The following is a 27,890-nucleotide window of genomic DNA, read 5'->3' as shown; positions in this document are numbered from 1 at the left end:
GAAGGGGAAGGAAGAAGGAAGGAAGTAAAGAAGGAAGGATGGAAGGAAGGAAGGAAGGGATAATGAAAGAAGGAAGGAAGGAAGAACGGAAGGAAGGAAGGAAGGAAGAGAGAATGGAAGGAAGGAAGGAAGGAAGGAAGGAAGGAAGGAAGGAAGGAAGGAAGAGAGAATGGAAGGAAAGGAGGAAGGAAGGAAGGAAGGAAGGAAGGAAGGAAGGAAGGAAGGAAGGAAGGAAGGAAGGAAGGAAGGAAGGAAGGAAGGAAGGAAGGAAGGAAGGAAGGAAGGAAGGACCCGAAGACAGTACGAGGGTTAAGACTTGCTCACGTCTCATCAAACCAGCTCTGGTCGATAGAAACATAATAAATAAATCTGAACACTTGAACACACACGTGTGTGTCTGTCTTTAATCACTCTGAGTTATTTGTCTCGCCCATTAAAAGTACATGATTGCCTGCCTGCGGGATAAAACCTCCGAACGATTTATCTCTGTTCAGGGAGGACGCAAGACCGAGGATTATTCCTAATTCCACGCCGGTTTGATGTGGCGGCGAGTGATAGTGGAATTAAAGGGCGCGGCGGCTGTTTTCCTTTCCACCGTCACCTGCTGTGGCCCCGGGAACGCTTGCACACTCGCACGAGGCATATTTATCTGGAAATTCACCCAGTCAGATGTGGTAAACAGTCCCGGTGGCGCTGCAGCGCTGCAGCCCAGCGCTCGTGGACTCGTCTGGCTCAGCTCACTACATCTGTCAACGCAGTGATCCGGGCTCAAAGACGAGATATCTAAATATGTTATCACTTAGTAATTAAATAATGAGAACCGGTTATGCTCAGTACTGGAGTTGAGGGGGGATGAGGGGGGATGGCATCCCCCCCTGAAATAAAAACGGTCCAAATCACCCCCCCCTGTAAAACTGCCATCCCCCCTTTCCATCCCTTATGTCATTTCATCAAAGAACATGGTTTTACTGCTATTTCAACATTTAGAGTCATCACCAGAAAGATAACACCGGAAAAATAACTTATTTGACAATTTTCACACCTGTTTCAAGTACATTTTTACTTGAAATAAGTAGGAAAATCTGCCAGTGGGACAAGATTTATCTTCTTATTACAAGCAAAAAAATCTTGTTCCACTGGCAGATTTTTCTACTTATTTCAAGTGAAAATCTACTTGAAACAGGTGAAAATTGTTGTTTTTTCCAGCGATGAGTCTTGTTTTAAGTGTAAATAAGTTTTAACTAGAAATAGACAAATATTCTTGTTAAGATTGTGAGTTTTTGCAGTGATCCATGTTACTTATCCTGTGAAGGACAGAGTCATATTGATAAGTTCAGAAAATTGTTTTTTATTGTTGTGTTTTGATGTATTTGATGTAAGCCCAGTGGATATTTAAAGGGAACCCTGCATATTAAGACATGTAGTCCCTAATTAGCCACAATTGTTCTCTTATACTAAAATATGTTGTTAGAAACACATAAAATAATCTAATTGCTTTAAAAATCTACAATGTTTATTACATATTTTGACCTGCGGGAGGCGCCATGTTTTACCTGCGCAATGCATTCTGGGGGCGATGACGTACGACGGTGGCTCTGGGAAGATAAGCCCCATTAGTTTAACTGGGACAGGTATCTAAAACATAGTTGAGCAGCATCTCCCGGCCGTGGAGGCTGACGAGGGAGCCCATAAGACGTCTCGGTTCAGGCAAACTGGATCAAAGTTCTGTGATGCACGGGAGATCTGCAAAAATGATCAATGTCGTGCGCATCTTACCAGTGCATTAGGCTCCTGCGTAGACGGCGTACCCTACGGCGTAGACGGCGTAGGCTACGCCGTAGCCTGCGTAGCCGGGGCTCTACAGCCCGCAGCGCTCCGCCACCCGCTCTCCGCTCTCCGCTCTCGCTACCGCCGCCGGGATGGAGACGCCGGTGGGCAATATGCACGTTTGGGTGGGCATAGCCCACCCCTGCCCCCCCCTAAAACCGGCCTCGGGGCTGGGTGCACCGTTTGATGACAGAGAAGAGGCTGAGGGGACTGGCCCGGGACTTTGACGAAACGGGAGGCGCAGACTTCGCTTCAAATAGGCAAGAACATCTTTATTTAATTTAATGACGCCAGATCTGGCTGGGGTTTTTATTGTAGCATCGGTTATCTGCTAGTTGAAACGTGTGGTCTGTTAGTCTATCTGAGTTTTATGGTGTTTTTATAGTTCATGCTGTATGGGGCTGCACTTTTTTTTTATTTTATTTTACTTTTTTGTAGGTGCGCCGTCACCTACCTTAATGTTCAGCTGTGTTTTCATCTGTGTTTCTGGTGCGCCGTCACCTGTTTAGCTGTGTTTTCATCCGTTTCTGGGTGTCAGAACAGTGGACGGGGGCCAGCAGGTGCCACCGTGTGACGTACTACCCAGAATGTAAAAAACAATGGCGACCTACATGTTAAATTATATTTTCAAATTTTATAAAAACGAAGACATCAACAAGGTTTTTTATATCACATTGTTATAATTGATACCAACATTTATCTTTTAAGACCTACATGTCTTAATATGCAGGGTTCCTTTTAAAGCTTACAGAAGGCTTCATTTAACTGCTGCTATGTCATTCCTGCAGTATTTCTGCAGCTGTTTTGGTCAGTGTTATTATTTGTAATATATTATATTATTTGTAATCAGCACAAATTATCTGTCCCCATATGATCAAATCCACCATCCCCCCTGATTTTTTTTTACAACTCCAGTACTGGTTATGTTCAATATTTCATTGTCTTTGGTGGATCTGCGTGTGTGTGAAGCTGCGTCTTTCGTGCGTTCCCAGGACGGGGGCTATTCATGTCGGAGACCGGATCCTGGCCATCAACAGCGTGAGTCTGAAAGGGAAGCCGCTGAGCGAAGCCATCCACCTGCTGCAGATGGCTGGAGAGACCGTCACCCTCAAGATCAAAAAACAGCTCGACAGTGAGTACGAAAGGGGGGAGGGGTCAAGTAGGTGTCTTTAAATTTTCCAGAGAAATTAAGCTGTACGGTGGCCGAGAACCGCCATTGCTGAAAATAAAAGAAACGCTGCAAATAAAAACAAACGCCAAATAAAAAAGCCACAACGGAAGTGAATTATCGGGGACTATTTTTGCTGATGCACCGGTGTTTTTTACATGAGAGGAGAAGAAAAAGACGAAGAGGACGTAAGTGAAAAGGAAGAAATAAGAAGAGCCAGGAATAAAAAGAACAACGAACGAGAAAATAAGTGAAAAGGTTAGTGTTCAACGTCGCTACGTGTCATTTTTAATGTGCAACACCGGTGCATCGGCAAAAATAGTCCCCGGTAATTCACTTCCGTCAGCGGCGTTTATTTTATTTGCAGCGGGGTTTCTTTATATTTGCAGCGTTTCTTTTATTTGCAGCGTCGTTTCTTTTTGTTTGTAGCGTTTATTTTACTTGCAGCGGCGTGGCCTCAAAAACCCTTCATTCAGTTTCTTGACATTTTCATTATATTGTTCATTATTTTGTTTCATTATTTTGTTATTGTTCTTGAGTCTATCAGGTAGTCTATAACAGTAATATAATAATAATAATAAGATAACCTTGTTTGAATTGTAAAATGGGTTTGGCTAAATACAATATTTGACTAAAACTAGACTAAAATGGTCCTGGACAATTCTGACTAAAATAAGAGTAAAATGCTCAGACTTTTAGTCGACTGAAACTTGACACGACTAAAAGGAGAATGAACGTGACTAAAACTAATAAAAACTAAAATGATAGCTGGACCCAAAGACTAGACTAAATCTAAAATGGAAACAGGCTGACAGAAACCACACTATCTCCATGTCCCATCACGGTGTTCTTTGCATCCGACAGATACAGTATATTGTGGAGCTAAAGCTTTAGCTCATAACTCATCTGGATTATCTTCTTTAGTGAAGGTTCATCCTTTGGGCCTCGTGGGACGTGGATTGGGGTCTCTGTGGACAGTACTAGCCTCAGATATTCCTGCAGATCTCATCAGATTGGCAGTTTGAAGCGCAGATCTCAGACTCTTTGCCACCATGTTTGAGTCCTTCCTGAGTTAGCGTTTTTTACAGTGTCCCCTGCTTTACTGGTAGGGCAGGGGTCTGCAACCCAAAATGTTGAAAGAGCCATATTGGACCAAAAACACAAAAAACAAATATGTTTGGAGCCGCAAAAAATGTCTTGTCTTGTCTTGTATAAGCCTTAGAATGAAGGCGACACATGCTGCATGTTCTTATATTACCTATAACTGGGGGAAGATTTTTTTTCTTTCATTATGCACTTCGAGAAAAAAGTCAAAATGTCGAGATTAATGTTGAAATGTCGAGAAAAAAGTAGAAGCGTCGAGAAAAAAGTCAAAATGTTGAGAAAAAAGTCAAAATGTTGAGAAAAAAAGTCAAATTATTGAGAAAAAGTCAAAATTTCGAGAAAAAAAGTCAAAATGTCGAGAAAAAAGTCAAAATTTCGAGAAAAAAGTCGAAATGTTGTGAAAAAAGTCAAAATTTCGAGAAAAAAGTTGAAATATAGAGATTAAAAAGGAAAGGAAAAAGGAAGAAAAAAAGAGAAAAAAAAAGAAAAAAGAGGAAAAAAAGGAAGAAAAAGGGCAGAAAAAAAAGAAAAAGAATAAGAAAAGGTCAAACATTTTTGAAAAAGCTCCAGGAGCCACTAGGGCGGCGCTAAAGAGCCGCATGCGGCTCTAGAGCCGCGGGTTGCCGACCCCTGTGGTAGGGGGTCGGCAACCGCCACAGGGGGAGAATGGGGTTGACTGGAAAAACGTTTGATGGGAAAACAGGACGCAGGTTATCCAAGTAGAACATTTCAACATAATATGAGCAGATTTACACACTTCAGCTGCCAGAAGTCACAACCTCGTGGCTGGTTGGTGGAAGTTGTCGCACCAGAAAGACACTCAGGATTATGAAAAGGAATAATTAAAGCTGCAAGCAGCGATGAACAGGCCCTCGCACCCTTGTGCACCTTCAGGCTGCAGTGGAAGCTTGTATGACTTGTATGTAGATTCTTCAGGCCTGGACATTTAGCGGATGAAACCACCCACGACTCTCTATATCAAACCATTCAAAAGTTATGGCAGAAAGTAGGAACTATCAAATATGGACCAATCAGATGAAGGGACGGGGCTAATTTGCAGCAATTATGTTCAAGGACTCAAAACCGAGTCTGATGACACCACCCACGAGTCGTTATATCGTCGCCACAGTAACCCTTTTGACTGAGAAAAGTAATGCGCATCGTCGCAGGATGGAGACGCATATTTTGATGTATAACACACCTGGGTGCATGTTATGGTTCGGGCTCTGAAGCGTCTGAAGAAATGGCATAAATTGCGGCAAAATTACACGATTAATTCATAATGTCCGACTTTCTGTTCGGTTTCAGCCATGGCGCCAAGAGACTTTTCTTTAAGTTGCTACATGATACAGGTGTGTAGCGATTTTGGTGCATGTACGTCAAACCGTATTGTGGGCTTGAGGCACAAAGTTTTATAGGGGGCGCTGTTGAGCCGTAAGGCCACGCCCATTAATGCAAACCATTAAATATCACATTTTTCGCCAGGCCTGGCTTCTGTGCAAAATTTGGTGACTTTTAGGGCACGTTTAGGGGGAAAAAAGGCCCTCCTTTCGTCGGAAAAAAAATAAATAAAAAAAAAAAAAACGAGGAAAAAAAATAAAATTCCTACAGATACAATAGGGCCTTCGCACTGTAAGTGCTCGGGCCCTAGTTAGGGTGCGAGCTCGCGGCTGTAGACAGAAATGATTCTACCCTCTAGATGAAGCGATGCGTCTGGAAAACAACACTTTTGTTAAATGTAATTGTTTTCTTGGCTTTAAGATTTAGATGAGAGGAAGGTCAACGATATCGAGGACACGACGGAAAACGAGATCAGTGACCCAGAAGAGGACGATTTGACGGACAGCCAGCAGACCAACAAGCTGTCGGAGCTTTACTCCACCACCATACCCAGCGTGGACTCGGCCATGGAGTCCTGGGACGGTTCTGGCCTGGACGCCGGCTACGGCAGCCAGGGTAGGTGTCACGCAGGTGGATCAGTCCGCTGGGCCGGGCTCGCTGGTGAAAACACGCCCCCGTTTTCCCTGCAGGTACGTACAGCCACCAAGCAGCCGGCATCGCCCTGCACCCGCACGAGTGGCGGAGCGTCAAGCAGCAGCGCGGTAGCACACCTCCACCTGGACGACGAAAGAACTACCCGTTCAGCGATGGAGGGTTCAGTGAAGACGACTGGGACAAACCGCCAGGGTAGGAAAACACATTTAGGATTGTTAATGTTGAGGAATAATATAAAATCCAGTTCAGAAATCTGCTGTGGTGTAGTGAGTTTTATTCAGTAGCCGGCGGTGAGCGGACCAAACGCAGTGCATGGCTGGGTTGGTGTGCTGAACCCGAATGGTTTGACAATAGGACTTTTATACAGTAAGTTCAAAGCACAAACGGCAGGAATAAACAAGCCAAAGGTGAAAGACAAAAAGCAATTAATGGGTATTTACAGTCAGATGTGATCATTCAGTTGGAACCTACCCCATAGTCAGTCAGGAACTTCATCATACGGCATTCCCGTGGTTCAAGTCTTTTTTGAAGCTACTTCCAAGTTGTCGCCTCTGCAGGGGGTAGGAAGCTGACATTTCAGGTCAGCCATGGTGTCACAATGCCTCATCATTAACTACATGCTTTGTATCCCTGGTTTTGTGTCGAAGTGTACCAGTAGTGCTAAAAGCTACTGAAGCAGCGTAATATTCCGTATTTTTTTCTCAGTGTTGTTAACTCTTTGACATACAGAGGAGTTCATTGTTGACATTGTGACTGTCATGTGTCCGTGACCTGAGGCTCCAAAATAAGTCCAACAAAATGCTTGAAAGTTGTGCGAATGTTTGCCTTTCACGATGGCCAGACGATTGTTAACGTCTTGTTAAAGTCTTGCGGTTTGAGTGAAGGAAGGAAGGAAGGAAGGAAGGAAGGAAGGAAGGAAGGAAGGAAGGAAGGAAGGAAGGAAGGAAGGAAGGAAGGAAGGAAGGAAGGAAGGAAGGAAGGAAGGAAGGAAGGAAGGAAGGAAGGAAGGAAGGAAAGAGGAAGGGAGAAGGGAGAAGGAGAGAGCAGGAGGAAAGAAGGAACAGGAGAGATTAGGTCATTTTGACCCAAAGACAGTACAAGGATTAAGAAAAAGCCATTAAAAGATGTTAAATGTATCTGACATATTTAGAAAACTACTTACTCAGTGTATTTAACCTAAAAAGTTTAAAATTAAATTATTTTTTATGGCTAAGGTCAGCTAAGGACGGAGGGATTTTGATTTAAAGTTCTCCGTCTTTCAGGGGCCATTTAGAAGATTATATACATCCTGCAGTTTGCCTTGTTAGACCGATCAAATTAGATTGATCTGTTGATACTGGGGGTTTAACTTTGCTTCTGGGGCTTCAGTAACGGCTGTCCATTGATCACGAAGTCGATTCCCCGTTTCCTAAATCCATCAAATACATCAAAATGTCTCTGGTGAACCTCGTGTTGTCCCCAATATATTCCTCACCTGTGAATCTCAATCTCAAATGAAGACTCTGTTACACGAATCAGCGTAAATCTTGTTGCCCTCTCTGACTGGAATAAATGAATTAACGGACGCTGGAATTATCTAACAGGATTACCTGCGATCCAAGGACTGGTGCAACGTTTTAGGGACCTAAGTTTATAGCCTTGTGACGTAGTTTAGAAAACTGCTGTAAATATAGTTAATTATTAGGGCCCGAGCACTTACAGTACGAAGGGCCTATTGTATCTGTAGGAATTTTTATTATTATTTTTCTGACGAAAGGAGGGCCTTTATGCCCCCTTAAACGTGCCCCAAAAGTCACCAAATTTTGCATGCAAGCCAGGTCTGGTGATAAATGTGATATTTAATGGTTTGCATTAATGGGCGTGGCAAAATGGCTCAACAGCCCCCTAGAAAACTTTGTGCCTCAAGCCCCACAGGGTTTGACGTACATGCACGAAAATCAGTACACACCTGTATCATGTCGCAACTTAAAGAAAAAAGTCTCTTGGCGCCATGGCCGAAACCGAACAGGAAGTCGGCTATCTTGAATTAATCGTGTCATTTTGGCGAAATTTATGCCATTTCTTCAGCCCCTTCAGAGCCCGAACCGTAATGTGCACCCAGGTGTATTATACACCAAAATGTGCGTCTCCATCCTGCGACAACGCGCATTACTTTTCTCTTTCAAAAGCATTACCGCGGCGACGCTAGACGCCAAAATGCGCGCCCCCCCCCTTCATCTGATTGGTCCATATTTGATAGTTCCCCAAAAGTCACCAAATTTTGCACGCAAGCCAGGCCTGGCGATAATTTGATACTTCATTGTTTGCATTAATGGGCGTGGCAAAATGGCTCAACAGCGCCCCCTAGAATACTTTTCTCTGCCATAATTTTGGAATGGTTTGACATCAAGACTTGTGGGTGGTGTCATTGGACTCGGTTTTAGTACTTGACCTTCATTGGCCTGAATTAGCCCCGCCCCTTCTTCTGATTGGTCGATATTTCATAGTTCCTATTTTCTGCAGTAACTTTTGAATGTTTTGACATAGGAAGTCGTGGGTGGTGTCATTTCTGATATGCTTATGGGGGGCGGTGGCCGTGAGTGCGAGGGCCCGTTAATCGCTGCTTGCAGCTTTAATTATGGTGTTGATTTTCTGCAGGGAACTGTCTCCTCTTATTGTCGGGCCGGTGGTGCCTGCATGCACCCCGGGAGTTGCTGGGGGGCATGTTTTTGTGCGGAAGGCTTAGTCATGAAGTCAGACGATCCAAGTATCTGGAACTGAGTGCGTTTGCATCCGTGTGTGCAGCAGTGAGTCAGGAGGGCGAGACTTGAGAGGACGGCAGCGTTCGCTGGAGTTATGCAACCACCACTGGGGGTGGAGAGCCCAGAGGACGGACGAGGAGGAAAAATAATCTGCACACTGAAAGCAAATTAATCCTGTCAGTTGGGGACATTCAGTGTTAACAGATTACTCATGTTGGATTTAACCAGAACAAATAGCCCATTTCCATCAGTGAGGGGTCTGGGGGTCGTTCTATGCACTCTAAGTGGTTGGTGTGTGTCTCGGTTATCAGGAACAAGAATGTTTTGTGAACTTATACAAGGCCACAACACTTCCCTGGACAGTCGTCCCTCTGAATGGACCCACGATGGCTCAAAGCACCAATGAGGTCAGACCCGTCACAATCCCAGCCTCCTAGATCTGATCCCCGGCCCCACTAATGGAAACGCACCTCTTGCCCCGTACAGATACTTGAATACTTCCCTATAGTCCACAAACTTTTATTGATCACGAGTGCACTGCCAATCCAGGAAAAGTACGACCAAAGTTATTTTAATTTAGAGAGTTGTTGAGGTATCTCAGGGTGGAGGATTGACAGCTGGATTAGGGTGTCTCTTTGTTGATAAAGAAAGAACTGAGCCAAAAGATGAAGATGTTAATTTTCCGGTTGATATCCGCTCCGAGCCTCAACCCCGAGGTCAGGAGTTGTGGGTTGTGATGGAAAAAATGAGGTTGTGGCTGCAACAAACTTTCTCCGAAGGGTGGACGGGCTCTTCCTCGGGAGGACGGCGAGGCCCCCAGCCGTTTGGGAGTCTGCTGTTTCTCAGCATCGAAGGGAACCAACTGGACATCGAACCAGGATGTTTTCCAGATGCCGTCCATAGCGGCGTTTCTCACATGTCCCACCAGGAGGAAGCCCGGGGCTCCGGGGCTCCGGGGCTCCGGGGCTCCGGGTCTCCCCCCCAGCGCCAGGCTGGCTCCAGCCAACTCCTCACTGGAGTCAGCGGAGAAGGTGGAAGGGTGGCTGGTCCTTAGGTGTCTTTAGAGACAAAGAATTAGGATTTTAACTTTTGCATTAATCAGGTTTTCCAACTTAGCTCAAGTTACTAAGCTCCTTTGATATTCAGTAGGACACAAATCAGACTCCAAATACATCAAATCACATGGGGTAATAACAACAAAAGTTCAATTAATGGAATTAAAGAACTTGAAGCGGCCAACCATTTCCTTCAGTTGAGTATGGTTGCAAAAGGAAATTAATCAAAACGATTAATAAAAGTGATCCACGAAATAAAAGTTCAAATTAATAAAATTAAATGACTTAAAACAAAACCAACCATTAACTTCAGTTAAGTATGGTTGCACAGGAAATTAATCAAAAGATTAATAAAATCATGTGATAGGAATAAAAGTTCAAATTAATAAAGTTAAAGAACTTAAAACGAAACCAACCATTAACTTCAGTGTAGTATGGTTGCACAGGAAATTAATCAAAAGATAAATAAAATCTAGTCATAGAAATCAAAGTTCAAATTAATAAAATTAAAGAACTTAACAAAACAACCAACCATTAGTGAAGCTAGGTTGCCATTAAAACAGGAGGTTTTACAATAACCGTAGAAATCCAATATAAATGAGAGAAGGGAATAAAAATAAAAATATTTTCTTTCCCAATCAAAATTAATGTTCGGTTATTTCACACAAATTCAGTCACAATGCTGTTATATTCAGAGCCTCACACGGGGCACCAATTATGTTGTGCCACATAGGGGCACTGTTCCAGTTATCAAGAGTTATTAATAATTTTATTCAACAATAATTAATAAATTAGACTATTTATCAAATTGAATTATCAAAATGATTTAATCCTCGTGGGGCACCACCTGGTTTTCCAGGAAAAATTATAACTTAACAGCAGAAATCAGTCTCAGAAAAATTATTCCACCAGAACACAGTAAAGGGCTGTTATTACTGGTGAATAATGTTGAAGGCGTTACAGTTCGGCTCTAGCTCTGTCAAACAGCCATTGTGACCAGAATCTGTATAAAACAACACAAACAACTTCTCATTAAAATCAATCAGCATTTATTCACATCGAGGTGTCAAGCAGATGGAAAGGCGACACACCATTGATTAAATCCTGATGTCAACTACGTTAAAAGATAAAACACTAATTAACAAGAAAAACAACAACAATAAAAATAAAAATGAAACGTTAACTGCATAAATGGAACAGAAATCGAAAACAATAATAAACACGATCACCTCGGTGGTTCAAACGACGTGACTGCACGTGGCCGGCCAAAGATGGCTTTGATATTTAAAGATGGCGTCGCCCTCGTCACACCACGTGCAATCAGCCCGGATGACCAAAACGGCATTTAAACCGTGAATAACTGGCGGAAAATGGCGCCACAAAATAAACACAATAATGATAATGATGCCGGGAGTTGCCCGCGTTGCACAGTAATACGAACTGTTACTTCATTAAACACAAATGTAGCTCTGGACCGCTCTAGATTACACTGATCAACCAGGACCATAAAACCTCACGCCTCCTCTGGATCTCCGGATCTGGAAGCTGCAGCTCTGTCGACTGCGGGTCGTGTTTCTGCCAGGTTCTCCCCGTCAGAGTCTCTCGGTTCCCGTCTCCTTTCCTTGAAACGAAACGGGACAGCGGTGGAGCGCCGCCTCGAGCCGGGCCGTGCTTCCGGATCGAACGGAGCCTCTCACGCGCTTCGAGGCGCGGCGGGGGGGCGGTCACTTGTAGACGTGCGGCCCTGCTCGCCGGTCGCCAAAACGCGGGCGTCACGGATCCAGGAAATGCAGCTCACAGCTGAGGCGAGACGCTGGCCGTCCATCCTCGAGACGTCCCGATTCCTGATATAAACAGAAAACTCGGAGCGGGGAAAGGGGGTTTCAGTCGGAGCGAAGTGAATTAAAAAGGAGGAATCTTTAAATAACTTAAATTAAAGATTCAAACTAATAAAGCATGGTAGAAATTAATCCAAAAAGATTAATAAATCACCTGGGGTAATAACAACAAAAGTTCAATTAATGGAATTAAAGAACTTGAAGCAGCCAACCATTACCTTCAGTTGAGTATGGTTGCAAAAGGAAATTAATCAAAACGATTAATAAAAGTGATCCACGAAATAAAAGTTCAAATTAATAAAATTAAAGAACTTAAAACAAAACCAACCATTAACTTCAGTTAAGTATGGTTGCACAGGAAATTAATCAAAAGATTAATAAAATCCAGTTTTAGAAATAAAAGTTCAAATTAATAGAATTAAAGAACTTAAAGGTATTGTGACATGAAAAACACATTTTTCTTGATTTTTTGTGTTTTGTTGGGTGTCTTGACATCAATTACACCCAAAAAACAACGAACTTTTAACATTCAGTGTATTGTGTGCTTTCTGGGATTTTCCGCATAACTGTGCAAAAACGGCGCACCTGGTTTGGTGGCGGGCCGTGACGTCAGGGCCCGCTAAATCACCGCCCCCTCCACCCAGCTCGCTGCCTCCTCTCCTCTCCAGCGCACCATAAAGGCTGATTTATGGTTCCGCGTTACACCGACGCAGAGCCTACGGCGTAGGGTTACGCGGCGACGCGCACCGTACGCTGAACTCTACGGCGTAGGCTCTGCGTCGATTTAACGCGGAACCATAAATCAGGCTTAACACGGAGCTGTTAGAGCCTCTTTTGTTCTAATCACCGGAGGAAAACAGCTAAGAAGACCCGCGGCCACTGACTGGACTTAAGATAAGGGGACACTTTATTTACATGCCTTTATTTTTGTGATTGTTTGCTGTGGTCTGTCTAGTCGCCCTGTCTGGGCTGTGTGTGTCGGTGTTTGTGGTCGGTGTGCGCGCGTGTGTGTGAAGACGGCAGAAGTGTGTAGCGGTTGGTTGGAGGAGGTTTGGAGGAGGAGCGGGGCAATGATTGACAGGAAAGGGGAAAAAGGAACCATTTTTCACGGCACAAAAAAACACTTTCATAAAAAGGACAGAATGGAGTACTAGAGTGAAGTTTTTCTTGTTACACTCTTTTAGACACATTTGAGGGATGTTGGCCAAGACTTTTAATAGTGTTAAAAGCATGTTAAAAATGATGTCACAATACCTTTAAAACAAAACCAACCATTAACTTTGGTTAAGTATGGTTGCACAGGAAATTAATCAAAAGATTAATAAAATCTAGTGATAGAAATAAAAGTTCAAATTAATAAAATGAAAGAACTTAACAAAACAACCAACCATTAGTGAAGCTAGGTTGCCATTAAAACAGGAGGTTTTACAATAACCGTAGAAATCCGATATTAATGAGAGAGGGTAAGAAAAATAAAAATATTTTCTTTCCCGATCAAAATTAATGTTCGGTTATTTCACACAAATTCAGTGACAATGCTGTTATATTCGGAGCCTCACACGGGGCACCAATTATGTTGTGCCACATAGGGGCACTGTTCCAGTTATCAAGAGTTATTAATAATTTTATTCAACAATTATTAATAATTAATAAAGTAGACTTTTTATCAAATTTAATTATCAAAATCATTTAATCCTCGTGGGGCACCACCTGGTTTTCCAGGAAAAATGATAACTTTTAACAGCAGAAATCAGTCTCAGAAATAGGTAGCTGATTTTGGGTTGAGCCGGCTTTAAAGTCGAATACACATATTCAAAATGTCCATATGCACTCATAAGTTCAGAGTTCACATGAGCACATGAACGGTAGCCCAACACCACTGAGCTGAAGGGAGCTTTTCCATGGCCTCCGACAGTACAAAAAACTATTAACTTCCACCTTTTGTCAAACTAAGTATATAGAAAGTGACAAAACAGAATATCTAACAGTAAAATCTTACAAAAAAACGAAGAAAGCAAGTGTCATTTGTATTTGATAGGTTTATCGGCCAACCACCGGATGGAATCCTGTTGGATCCAGACGACAGTTTCTGGTGTCAGGCACTCGAGGACCTGGAGACCTGCGGTCAGTCTGAGCTCCTCAGAGAAATAGAGGTTTGCCTGCATGTTAAAACTCACATCCAACTTAAAAATGCACGTCATTAATGTCACGTATCAACGTGAGATGTGTCCGTGTCCTGGTGATCACGTGTATTTGCTTGTGCAGGCGTCCATCATGACAGGGACGGCCATCAGCCTGGGCGTAGACGGAGTCGGAAAGCCTCCACCCGAGCCCATCCTGAGCCACAGCAGGATGAGCCCGCTCCGGAGGAATTCCCTCCACCAGGGGAACCTGCTCCAGAGTACACACCTCCATCAGGGCATCCACCTGCACGAGGAGGCCCATCTACACGAAGAGGCCCAGTTCCACCAAGGTCAGCGTCACATGTCACATGACTGGGCACAGTACCACCAACCAGCAAGAGATAAGAAATATGGCGTATTAACGTGTATTCCTGTGCGACTCAGACGCCCACCTGCACGACGAAACCAATTTCCACCAAGAGGCCCATCTCCAGCAAGACGACCAATCCCCTGTTCTGCACCACGATCCCAAGCCCAAGGCGTCGTTGAGAGTATCAGAGAGAACGTGGGAGTCCCGTAGGATCAAAGAGGAAATGCAGGGAATTCTATCCCCAACGCCCCTGGAGCTGCACAAAGTGAGTCCAAACCTCTGATGCTTTGCAGTTTCTTGTAAAGTGAAAGGTTTGCTTCAACAGCTAAATACAAAGTAAGAGCTACGATGATTCTTTGCATCCTTACCTCCATGCTACTCGAAACTAGAACTAACCATCTCATTTTAATTTTAGATGACTAAATTTCACCAAACAGCAAGTTAGATAAAAAAATAATAATAAGGCAGAAAAATGGTAGCAGCTTTATTTAACCCTTGTACTGTCTTTGGGTCAAAATGACCTAATTCTCCTTTCCTTTTTTCCTCCTGCTCTCTCCTTCCTTCTTCCCATCCTCTTTTCTCCCTTCCTTCCTTCTTTTCTCCCCTCGTACATTCTTTCCTTGTTTTCTCCTTTCCTTCCTTCCTTCCTTCCTTTCTCTCTTTTTTCCTTCTTTTCTCCATTCCTTCCTTCTTTCCTTCCTTCCTTCTTTTCTCCCTTCCTTCTTTGCTCCCTTCCTTCCTTCTTTTCTCCCTTCCTTTCTTCTATCCTCCCTTCCTTCCTTCCTTCCTTCCTTCCTCCCTTGCCTTCCTTCCTTCCTTCCTTCCTTCCTTCCTTCCTTCCTTCCTTCCTTCCTTCCTTCCTTCCTTCTTTCCTCCCTTCCTTTCTTCTTTTTTCCCTTCTTTCATTCCTTCCATCCTTCCTTCTTTTCTCCATTCTTTCCTTCCTTCCTTCCTTCCTTCTTTTCTCCTTCCTTCCTTCCTTCCTTCCTTCCTTCCTTCCTTCCTTCCTTCCTTCCTTCCTTCCTTCCTTCCTTCCTTCCTTCCTTCCTTCCTTCCCTTCCTTCCCTCCTTCCTTCTTTTCTTTCTTCCTTCCTTCTTTTCTCCCTTAATTCCTTCTTTCCTCCCTTCCTTCCTTCTTTTCTCCCTTCCTTCCTTCCTTCCTTCCTTCCTTCCTTCCTTCCTTCCTTCCTTCCTTCCTTCCTTCCTTCCTTCCTTCCTTCTTCCTTCCTTCCCTCCTTCCTTCCTTCCTTCCTTCCTTCCTTCCTTCCTTCCTTCCTTCCTTCTTTTCTCCCTTCCTTCCTTACTTCTTTTTTCCCTTCCTTCCTTCTTCACTTCCTCCTTCCTTGACCCGAAGACAGCACAAGGGTTAAAAATAAATGTAAAATGTGTCAGCTTTCACCACAATGACTGAATCACAAAATTAAAATGAAGGGAGAAAACCAAACAGTGCAAGTAACAGTAATCAATCCAGCAGAAGAGCGCGGCAGCAGGGCGGATAAAACGGTGCTCACAGTGCTTTACTTTGGATCTCACAATGAAGGACTTATTTAGAGAGCTTTGCACAAATGCTGTGTGCCATCTGGTGCCCACAAATGCTGCAAATGCTTGTTATATTGCCATGGAGGTGTTTACATGTCTGGAATAATGCAGCTGTGACCTGCACAGTCTGCAGGTCGTAGCCCCGGGCCCCCCATGCTAAAACCCTGGGTTATCACCATGACTAGAAACATGTGTGGGCAGTAGGGATGGGCTGTATGGACTAAAACATGTATCACGCTAATTTTATCCCGATAACGATAAAAAATGATGATAAAAAAAAATACCAATTCAACTCCACCTTTGTAACTATAAATCTATCACCACATTCAGTCTTTGGAGCCAAATCACTGCTCTAAAAGATACTAAATACTACTAAACTACACCAATTAAATTGAATTGATAAAAACCAATTAAATGAGTTCCACCTGTACTGCAAAACTGGAATGACTCAGATCCTCCATGTTTGTTAAACAAACACGTATCAACGGGAATGTATCCTTCTTTCTTTCTTCTTCTTCTTTCTTTCTTTCTTCTTTCTTTCTTTCTTTCTTTCTTTCTTTCTTTTTTCTTTCTTTCTTTCTTTCTTTCTTTCTTTCTTTCTTTCTTTCTTTCTGTCTTTCTTTCTTTCTTTCTTTCTTTCTTTCTTTCTTTCTTTCAGGCTTATTTCTTTCTTTCTTTCTTTCTTTCTTTCTTTCTTTCTTTCTTTCTTTCTTTCTTTCTGGCTCATATCCTTCCTTCCTTCCTTCCTTCCTTCCCTCCTTCCTTCCTTCCTTCCTTCACGTACGTTGTGCGTGGATTTAACGTAGAACCATAAATCAGCTTTACACAAAAACGTCATCAACAGGAATTTATCGTTTTTACCGTGAGATGACAAATTCTTACCGTGGGGAATTTATTTGGCGGTTTATCGTGAACGGTAAAATATCGCCCATTCCTAGTGGGCATTAAAGGTACAGTTCTTAGCTGATTCGGGTCAGATTTGGTAGACAGAAGTTTCTCTATTTAGACCGGTTTTTCTTAGCTGCATCCCCACTTAACTTTGGGGTACCACAAGGCTCCATTCAAGGCCCAGTTCTTTTTGGTTTGTACTCGCTTCCTTTAGGCTTTATTTTCAAGCAGGTTGATGTAACGTCTGCCAAACTAAGACAAAAAAAATTGAAATTACGAGAATAAAGTCACAATAATATGAGAAAAAAGTTGTACAATTATGAGAATTAAGTCATAATATTACGAGAATAAAGTCGTAATATTAAATATATTATAAATATGTTATATATTTAAAACTTCACAAGATGCTCAATATTCATAATTTTAACACAGGGAGAAGAAGCTCTTCCTGTTAGAGTTGTCATAAATTATATTCTCATTATATTACGACTTTATTCTCATAATATTACGACTTTATTCTCGTATGATTACGACTTTGTTCTCGTATTACGACTTTATTCTCTGAATATTACGACTTTATTCTCGTATTACGACTTTGTTCTCATAATATTACGACTTTATTCTATTACGACTTTATTCTCGCAACATTAAGACTTTATTCTCATAATTTTACAAATTTATTCTCGTAATATAACGACTTTATTCTATTATGACTTTATTCTCGCAACATTATGACTTTATTCCCGTAATTTCCAATTCTTTTTTTGTCTTAGTTTGGCCCTAATACTCCGTCGTAGTTGTGTGTAAACTCAACATTTATTTTTAGTTGACTTCTGAGGGGTCCACTCTTTCTTGACTATAGAGTGGCTACAATGTGGCTCCACCATGCTGCTTTCATCTTTGGATTAAGGTTATTGTATTAACGCTAGAAATAAGGAGCAGAATATGAAACTTTTGCAAAGTCAGGGAAAAAAACACAGTGGTATGTCGCCATCAAACTTTTGTGTTGAATTGAATCCTGGTGGGAACGCAGGAACTACATTTATGCCAAGTTCTGCACGCCTGGAATGTGCACAGCAAATCCAAAAATAGTACTGGATCTTGTAACAGATTCTAAACTGCGACTTAAATGTCCAGTTTCTTTTGTTTTAGCAGCACCGTAGCTCCGCAGACATTGACCAGCTCACTTTTCTAACGCCACGAGTGGCAGACGGAGAGAGCCCGGGTCTCAGCGGGGGCTCGGCTGGTCCTCGTTTTTACTCTGGCAACGACTCGTTTCAGATGTTCCATGAAAGAGTTTAACTTAATTATACTGTGCATTCATTCTGATCCAATATAACAAAAAATCTCAGCTAAAGTGATTAAATAAAACAGCCCAGTGTGACTGACATGAGGTGGTGCAGGTTCCAGCTGGCTCCCGTCCCGGGGTGGTCGGCTCCGCCTACGTCAAACATGCTGCACAGTGTGCTGTCTTTGGGTCAAGGAAGGGAGAAAAGAAGGAATGAAGGAAGGGAGAAAAGAAGGAAGGAAGGAAGGAAAGAAGGGAGGAAAGAAGGAAGGAAGGGAGAAAATGAGGAAGGAAGGAAAGAAGGGAAGAAAGAAGGAAGGAAGGGAAAAAAGAAGGAAGGAAGGAAGGAAGGAAGGAAGGAAGGAAGGAAGGAAGGAAGGAAGGAAGGAAGGAAGGAAGGAAGGAAGGAAGGAAGGAAGGAAGGAAGGAAGGAAGGAAGGAAGGAAGGAAGGAAGGAAGGAAGGAAGGAAGGAAGGAAAAAAAGAATGAAGGAAGGAAGGAAGGAAGGAAAGAATGTTCGAGGGGAGAAAAGAAGGAAGGAAGGAAAGAAGGGGGGAAAGAATGAATGAAGGAAGGAAGGAAGGAAGGAAGGAAGGAAGGAAGGAAGGAAGGAAGGAAGGAAGGAAGGAAGGAAGGAAGGAAGGAAGGAAGGAAGGAAGGAAGGAAGGAAGGAAGGAAGGAAGGAAGGAGAGAGCAGGAGGAAAGAAGGAACAGGAGAGATTAGGTCATTTTGACCCAAAGACAGTACAAGGGTTAAGAAAAATCCATCGAAAGATGTTAAATGTATCTGACATATTTAGAAAACTTCCTACTCAGTGTATTTAATTAATTTAAGTTAATTTCAAAAACTCAAAATCTTAACAAGAATATTTGTCTTATTTCTAGTTAAAATGTCTCATTTTAGTAAAAAAAATCTCATTACACTTAAAACAAGACTCATCACTGGAAAAAAACAACAATTTTCACCTGTTTCAAGTAGATTTTCACTTAGAATAATTAGAAAAAGCTTTTCCTACTTATTTCAAGTGAAAATTTACTTGAAACAGGTGAAAATTGTCAAATAAGTTATTTTTCTGGTGTTATTTTTCTGGTGATGACTCTAAATGTTGAAATAGCAGTAAAACCACATTCATTGATGAAATGACATAAGGGATGGAAAGGGGGGATGGCAGTTTTACAGGGGGGATGATTTTGATCATTTTTATTTCAGGGGGGGATGCCGTCCCCCCTCTTCCCCCCTCAACTCAAGTACTGCCTTCAGGACCCGGCTAGCTCCCACGCGAAATGAGACGGTTCAAGTTTCACGCGCCCTAAAGCGAGCATGAAATTATGCAGGATTCGGGGGGGGGGGGGGGTATATGGTTTTATGTAACACACAGTATGGAATAATAGAGTAACCCAAACCAGCTGAGCAGGTTTTATGCTGACATGTGCATGTTGTTCACCCCATAGCTGGAAGGAGAAATAGATCCGTCACCCCATTAACCCTGGTGCTGTCTTCAGGTCAAAATGACCTAATTCTCCTTGCTTGTTACCTTCCTCTTTTCTCTCATCCTTCCTTCCTTCCTTCCTTCCTTCCTTCCTTCCTTCCTTCCTTCCTTCCTTCCTTCCTTCCTTCTTTCCTCCTGCTCTCTCCTTCCTTCTTCCATTCCTCTTTTCTCCCTTCCTTCCTTCCTTCCTTCCTTCCTTCCTTCCTTCCTTCCTTCCTTCCTTCCTTCCTTCCTTCCTTCCTTCTTTTCATTCTTCCTTCCCTCCTTCCTTCCTTCCTTCCTTCCTTCCTTCCTTCCTTCCTTCCTTCCTTCCTTCCTTCCTTCTTTTTTCCCTTCCTTCCTTCTTTCCTCCTGCTCTCTCCTTCCTTCTTCCATTCCTCTTTTCTCCCTTCCTTCCTTCCTTCCTTCCTTCCTTCCTTCCTTCCTTCCTTCCTTCCTTCCTTCCTTCCTTCCTTCCTTCCTTCCTTCCTTCCTTCTTTTCATTCTTCCTTCCCTCCTTCCTTCCTTCCTTCCTTCCTTCCTTCCTTCCTTCCTTCCTTCCTTCCTTCCTTCCTTCCTTCTTTTTTCCCTTCCTTCCTTCTTTCCTCCTGCTCTCTCCTTCCTTCTTCCATTCCTCTTTTCTCCCTTCCTTCCTTCCTTCCTTCCTTCCTTCCTTCCTTCCTTCCTTCCTTCCTTCCTTCCTTCCTTCCTTCCTTCCTTCCTTCCTTCTTTTCATTCTTCCTTCCCTCCTTCCTTCTTTCTGTCCTTCTTTTCATTCTTCCTTCCCTCCTTCCTTCTTTCTGTCCTTCTTTTCATTCTTCCTTCCCTCCTTCCTTCTTTCTGTCCTTCCTTCCTTCCTTCCTTGACCCAAAGAAAGCCCGAGGGTTAAAGAAACTGTCAAACCTTCAAACTACCACTTATGACGGTACAAGCCAAAAGATCAGGTGAACCTTCACGTGAAACTTCTTTGGTCAACAAACTTTTGTTATCTAACATTCAACAAGTTCCAAAGGAAAAACTGGGGAGTTTATTAAATCTGGTCTCATTAATGATTAATGAGCATTAATGATAATAACATGAATCCAATTCAGTTCAAGAATACGAAGGAAAGTTGATTAAATAAAAAAAAAAAAAAAAAAGCAGCCGTTCTGCACAAATGAGCGGCTGCCTTTGTCCACGAGCCTGTCAGCCTGTTTCAATTTTAGCTTTAGTCTAGTCTTTGGGTCAAGCTATCATTTTACTTTTTAATAGTTTTAGTCACTTTCATATGGGGCTACTACAGTCTCATATTTCACAAATACACACGCCGATCCACAAATGCACAGGACAAAATTTACAAATGCACAATCCGATTCACAAATGCACAGAACAATTCACACGTGCGTAGGACAATATTCACATATGTGTTTTTGATGCACACACAAATATAACCTGATTTACAAAAGTTTTTTGTCTGTGAGCCGGGAGCTTGTAATATTACGACTTTATTCTTGTAATTTTACGACTTTATTCTCATAATATTACAAGAAACGCTACGTTTCACCAGGTAACGGTGATCAAGGACCCGGAGAGCGACGACTTCGGCTTCAGCGTGTCCGACGGCTACTTGGAGAAGGGCGTCTACGTGAACATGATCAGGCCCGACGGGCCGGCTGACAGAAACGGGCTCAAGCCTTTCGACAGGATCCTGCAGGTGATTGTGACTCTGGAACATTTATTCTATATGTTACTGCTCACTTGTTCATGCCGTTGTCCCCGTTACCAGGTCGGACAACACTGTCATCTCTCCCGTCCTCTTCCATTGCAAAAACAGGGTTTTTTATTTCTAATTATTGGACCAAAGAAGATCAACAGCAACTATATATACAGGACTGTCTCAGAAAATTTGAATATTGTGATATAGTTCTTTATTTTCTGTAATGCAATTAAAAAAACAATTAAAGCTGCAAGCAGTGATGAACGGGCCCTCGCACTCATGGCCACCGTCCCCCATAAGCATATCAGACATGACACCACCCACGACTTCCTATGTCAAATCAGTCAAAAGTTATAGCAGAAAATAGGAACAACCAATCAGATGAAGGGGTGGGGCTAATTTTCACCAATTATGGTGAAGGACTCAATACTGAGTCCGATGACACCACCCACATGTCTTTATCACAACCCGTTCAAAAGTTATGGCAGAGAAAAGTTTTCTAGGGGGCGCTGTTGAGCGGTTAGGCCACGCCCATTAATGCAAACCATGAAATATCAAATTTATCGCCAGGCCTGGCTTGCGTGCAAAATTTGGTGACTTTTTGGGCACGTTTAGGGGGAAAAAAGGCCCTCCTTTCGTCAGAAGAAAGAAAGAAAAAAAATTCCTACAGATACAATAGGGCCTTCGCACTGTAAGTGCGCAAGTGCTCGGGCCCTAAAAATGTCATACATTCTGGATTCATTACAAATCAACTGAAATATTGTAAGCCTTTTATTATTTTAATATTGCTGATTATGGTTTACAGTTTAAGATTAAGATTCCCAGAATATTCTAATGTTTTTAGATAGGATATTTGAGTTTTCTTAAGCTGTAAGCCATGATCAGCAATATTAAAATAATAAAAGGCTTGCAATATTTCAGTTGATTTGTAATGAATCCAGAATGTACAAAATTTTTGCATTACAGAAAATAAAGGACTTTATCACAATATTCAAATTTTCTGAGACAGTCCTGTAAATAAAAAGGAACACTTCAGTTACCGTGTAGGGAGTTTAAAAAACGGAGGTTTTCGGTGAAAACGAGATCTTTTGATGAGTTTAGCTGATCGCACGGTGGAAGGTGTGGCCGTCCACGTAGCTTTATCCACATTTTTCTTAATTTACGGTTGGTTTTGGGATGAAATTTATTCCTGTGATTGTCTCTTTTACCATCTCCGAGCACTAGGAATGGGTGATATTTTACCGTTCACGATATACCGTCAAAAAAATTCCCCACAGTAAGAATTTGTCAACTCGCTGTAAAAAACGATAAATTCATGTTGATGACGAGAAGGAAGGAAGGAAGGAAGGAAGGAAGGAAGGAAGGAAGGAAGGAAGGAAGGAAGGAAGGAAGGAAGGAAGGAAGGAAGGAAGGAAGGAAGGAAGGAAGGAAGGAAGGAAGGAAGGAAGGAAGGAAGGATGGAAGGAAGGATGGAAGAAAGGAAGATGGAGGAAGGAAGGAAGGCAGGAAGGAAGGAAGGAAGGAAGGGAAAAAAGAAGGAAGGAAGGAAGGAAGGAAGGAAGGAAGGAAGGAAGGAAGGAAGGAAGGAAGGAAGGAAGGAAGGAAGGAAGGAAGGAAGGAAGGAAGGAAGGAAGGAAGGGAAAAAAGAAGGAAGGAAGGAAGGAAGGAAGGAAGGAAGGAAGGATATGAGCCAGAAAGAAAGAAAGAAAGAAAGAAAGAAAGAAAGAAAGAAAGAAAGAAAGAAAGAAAGAAAGAAAGAAAGAAAGAAAGAAAGAAAGAAAGAAAGAAAGAAAGAAAGAAAGAAAGAAAGAAAGAACGATAAATTTCCATTGATGACGATTAGTATAATTTAGTATCTTTTAGAGCAGTGTTTTGGCTCCAAAGACTGAATGTGGTGATAGATTTATAGTTACAAAGATGGAGTTGAATTGGTATTTTTTTTATCGTCATTTTTATCGTTATCGGGATAAATGCCAGAAATCATCGTGATACATTTTTTAGTCCATACCGCCCATCCCTACCGAGCACATGCTTAACCATTTTAAGATAAATTAATAAATGCTTTCTTGGTCGTAGCTGTGGGTTGTAGCTGCTGCCGAGCCGACTTTGTTTTAGGAAGTACGGTTCAGATTTCTGCCAGTTTGGGGATAAAACATACGCTGCACCCTCACGACCCTACAAGTGTTCCTTTTTACTAATAAAAAAGTTTTAAAAAAGAAGTCCAGTGATTTAAATTTAGATACAAGGCCAGTAAAACCTAGGCTTTTTCAACGGATGTGAACAAGAGAGAGACGGCTGTTCTGATTGGTCAGTCAGCGAACAATCAGAAGGCTGACAAAGGTTCAATTTATTTTAAACTTTTGATGTCCATTTTTAAAGCTCTTAACAGCCTCGCTCCCTTGTATATATCCGAGTTTTTAAGTGTCCGTAATCCCGGTAGAGCGCTGAGTTCAAACCAATCACATTTTGTTGGAAGTCCCGAGGTCAAAATATAAGCACCGGGGTCGACCGAGATGCAGCTTATTTCTGACCTCTGCATCTTTAAATCTCGGCTAAAAACCTCGTTAAGATGGCTTTTAACACCCAGTAGTGTGATGAAATTTATCTTATTACATTTTGTAGTATTTTGTTGTTTTTTATTGTTTTATTGTTCTTATTTATCCTCCTTTTATATCTATTACTTGCTGTAAAGCACTTTGGCACACGGTAAGGCTGTATAGACAGTACTCGAATTGTAAAAAAAAAAAATCAGGGGGATGGTGGATTTTATCATATGGGGACAGATAATTTGTGCTGATTACAAATAATATAATATATTACAAATAATAGCAGTGACCAAAACACCTGCAGAAATACTGCAGGAATGACATAGCAGCAGTTAAATGCAGCCATCTGTAAACTTTAAATATCCACTGGGCTTACATCAAATACATCAAAACACAATAATAAAAAACAGTTTTCTGAACTTATCAATAAAATGGATCACTGCAAAAACTCAAAATCTTAACAAGAATTGTTGTCTTATTTCTAGTTAAAATGTCTCATTTTAGCAAAAAAAAATCTAATTACACTTAAAACAAGACTCATCACTGGAAAAAAACAACAATTTTCACCTATTTCAAGTAGATTTTCACTTGAAATAAGTAGAAAAATCTGCCAGTGGAACAAGATTTTTTTGCTTGTAATGAGAAGATAAGTCTTGTCCCACTGGCAGATTTTTCTACTTATTTCAAGTGAAAATTTACTTGAAAAAGGTGAAAATGTTCAAATGAGTTATTTTTCTGATGTTATTTTTCTGGTGATGACTCTAAATGTTGAAATAGCAGTAAAACCACATTCATTGATGAAATTACATAAGGGATGGAAAGGAGGGATGGCAGTTTTACACAACCTGATCTCACAAAAATCTGTGAAATGCCCACAACCTCTCACCACTATTTTCCTGTGGTATATACACGGAAAATGGTATAATTCAATTCAATTCAATTCAATTCAATTCAATTTTATTTATATAGCGTCTAATACAACAGAGTTGTCTCTAGACGCTTTACAGAGACCCATACCCAGAACATGACCCCCGAGCAGTTATTACATAAACAGTGGCAGGTGTAATTCCGTGTGTACACCACGGATATTGTACTATGCAAAGTCAATGGGATCCGTTGTCGTGATATATACACGGATTATGACATTATTATTATTTATATATTATTCTTTGTTATAGTGGCTAAATTATGAGTTTTTGTCACGCAAGGTACTGTTTGTTACTGTCAGTTTGTAAAAGCATGTTTTCAACGCTGTTTTAGCAGTGGTTTATTGAGGTTTTAATGTGAGCACCACTGATATAGTACTATGCGAAGTCACTGGGATCCGTCACCCGATTTGACTGCTGTCATACGATTGAAAGAAGGACAAAACGATAACAATCATCCCATAGATATGGGCCAGTAGAGCCCTACTTCTATGGCTAACCCCATGTTATTAATGCTTGCTATGGAGCTCACACCTCATTATATCGCCCCTTTCTATGGCTAACCCCATGTTATTAATGCTCAGTAGGCACAGAAGTTTTGTTATGAAGCTCACACCTCACCTCCCTTTTTTATGTATTTAGCTAGAATTTTAAAACCTGAACAATAGAATTCAACGTAAAATGCTGGATCTTGTCCAATAAAAACAATACTTTTTGGAACATAGTGTAACGACCACAGATAGATATGGCCTTGCCCGCCTGGGCAAAACATCAGCATTTGGCCGACTGGTCAGTGCAGTTGACTGTGGTCTGGGAGACTGTGGTTCGAGACACGCTCTGGGCACGACTTGTTCGCCACAGTATTTTCCTCATTGTGTTATGGTTTTCTTTTAATATCTTTAACATTTCTAAACACAAAAATATATGTTGTTTGGGGGCATCCCCTGAACAGACAGACGTTAGTTTGGTGCAGATCGGACCTGTACTTTTCGATGGGCGGGGCTTTGAAACTTCACCTGTGGCCTCCATATGGGGCCTAGATTGGGCTTGCCAAGTCTCAACTCTGTGAACCCTCTGCAACGCCAACTAGCTCAGTGGAAGTCATACAGCCACGGGACCAAAAGATCCTAGCAAAGGGCCTTCTGCATTGCAACATAGTCAAAAATCAGCCTCCCAGCTCAAAGCGTTAGTGAATTATTCAAAAAACACACAAAAAAGGCCCAAAAAAGGCACCACACACGGTGACCTTTGGCACTTCCGAAGGTCGCACGGGTCTGGACCTCGGCACAGTTGATCAGAGTCACCTCCTGATACAGAGTCCAGAATTTCAGCCTCCTAGCTCAAAGCGTGAGTTAACTGTCCAAAAATAGACACGAAATAGGCTTTGCAGGCCCGAAAAGCAACACACGCGGTGACCTTTGGCACTTCCGAAGGTCGCACGGGTCTGGACCTCGGCACAGTGGATGAGAGTCACCACCTGATACAGAGCCTAGAATTTCAGCCTCCTAGCTCAAAGCGTTAGTGAACTGTGCAAAAATAGACACGAAATAGGCCTCATAGGCAAACCTATAACAATACATAACAAACCTCCTGTGCCTACTGAGCATTAATAACATGTCATAATCGAAGGAGAACTAATTAAAACGGATGTCCTTAACATGAACCTATTGTATTATTGAATTATGAAGGACACTTTCATGTTTTTGTGTTTAGAAATAGTAAAGATATTAAGAGAAAACCATAAGACAATGAGGAAAATACTGTGGCGAACAAGTCGTGCCCAGAGCGTGTCTCGAACCACAGTCTCCCAGACCACAGTCAACTGCACTAACCAGTCGACCAAATGCTGATGTGTTGCCCAGGCGGGCAAGGCCTTATCTTATCTGTGGTCATTACACTATGTTCCAAAAAGTATTGTTTTTTTTTATGGACAAGATCCGGCATTTTACGTTGAATTCTATTGTTCAGGTTTTAAAATTCTAGCTAAATACATAAAAAAGGGAGATGAGGTGTGAGCTTCATAACAAAACTTCTGTGCCTACTGAGCACTAATAACATGGGGTTAGCCATAGAAAGGGGCGATAACAGCCTCCTGCGCCTACTAGTAGGTAGAGTAGGGCTCTACTGGCCCATATCTATGGGATGATTGTTATCGTTTTGTCCTTCATTCAATGGTATGACAGCAGTCAAATCGGGTGACGGATCCCATAGACTTTGCATAGTACTATATCCGTGGTGCTCCCATTAAAACCTCAATAAAACACTCCTAAAACAGCGTTAAAAACATGCTTTTACAAACTGACAGTAACAAACAGTACCTTGCGCGACAAAAACTCATAATTTAGCCACTATGACAAAGAATAATATATAAATAATAATAATGTAATAATCCGTGTATATATCACGACAACAGATCCCATTGACTTTGCATGGTACAATATCCGTTGTGCTCACACGTAATTATACCATTTTCCGTGTATATACCACAGGAAAATAGTGGGGAGAGGTTGTGGACATTTCACGGATTTTTGTGAGATCAGGTTGGTTTTACAGGGGGGGATGATTTTGACCGTTTTTATTTTAGGGCGGGATGCCATCCGCCCTCATCCCCCCTCATCTCCAGTACTGTATATAGTGTATAGTGATTGGGAGATTTGAGCGCCACCTCCTCTGTCTAGGTGAACCACGTGAGGACGCGGGACTTCGACTGCTGCCTGGCCGTGCCGCTCATCACCGAGGCCGGAGACCGACTGGAGCTGGTGATCAGCCGCAACCCGCTGGCCAACGACGACCCCGAGGACAACAACAACTCCTTAGACCACCCGCTGGACCTGTGAAGCACAAAGAAACTCTGCGCACACACACACACACACACACACACACACACACACACACACACACACACACACACACACACACACACACACGCTGCCTCGCTCAGGCAGGAGACACCATGACAAAAGAGTAATTGTAAACATATCTACTGAGAATCGAGGCAATAAATCTGAAAACGCGTCCAAACACCTGCACGGCCACAGCATCCCCATTTGCATTTGAGAGTTTACAGCGTGTGTCGCCATGGTAACATTAACACTTCTGGGGGGGCGAGGGGGCGAGGGGGCGGGGGGCGTTCCAACATGATCACATGCGTGCATGGCATTTTTTATTTTATTTTTAAAACAAACGTACGGTGGCCGAGAACCGCCATTGCTGAAAATAAAAGCAACGCTGGAATCAGAAACAAACGCTGCTGCAAATAAAAGAAATGCTGCAAATAAAAAGAAACAACGCTGCAAATAAAATAAATGCTGCAAATA

At 42.2% G+C, this 27,890-nt stretch overlaps 1 protein-coding gene across 1 annotated transcript in view; it reads left to right on the top strand.

Annotated features, from left to right (window-relative positions):
- LOC133449090 (glutamate receptor-interacting protein 2-like) overlaps positions 1-27,646 on the top strand; it is a 28,616-nt gene extending 970 nt beyond the window's left edge. The window contains exons 2-9 of the mRNA XM_061728221.1: positions 2,820-2,959; positions 5,861-6,055; positions 6,130-6,286; positions 13,767-13,881; positions 13,994-14,201; positions 14,296-14,486; positions 20,952-21,098; positions 27,252-27,646. Of these exons, the coding sequence (XP_061584205.1) occupies positions 2,820-2,959; positions 5,861-6,055; positions 6,130-6,286; positions 13,767-13,881; positions 13,994-14,201; positions 14,296-14,486; positions 20,952-21,098; positions 27,252-27,410 (1,312 nt within the window). The 3' untranslated portion in view covers positions 27,411-27,646. The remainder of the gene's footprint in view (positions 1-2,819; positions 2,960-5,860; positions 6,056-6,129; positions 6,287-13,766; positions 13,882-13,993; positions 14,202-14,295; positions 14,487-20,951; positions 21,099-27,251) is intronic.
- Positions 27,647-27,890: the final 244 nt, after the last annotated feature.

Source organism: Cololabis saira, chromosome 8 (assembly GCF_033807715.1).
Source record: "Cololabis saira isolate AMF1-May2022 chromosome 8, fColSai1.1, whole genome shotgun sequence".
In the NCBI taxonomy this organism is placed as follows: domain Eukaryota; kingdom Metazoa; phylum Chordata; class Actinopteri; order Beloniformes; family Belonidae; genus Cololabis; species Cololabis saira.
Note: the sequence above shows the minus strand (reverse complement) of the source record. Positions and strands in the feature narration are given on the sequence as shown.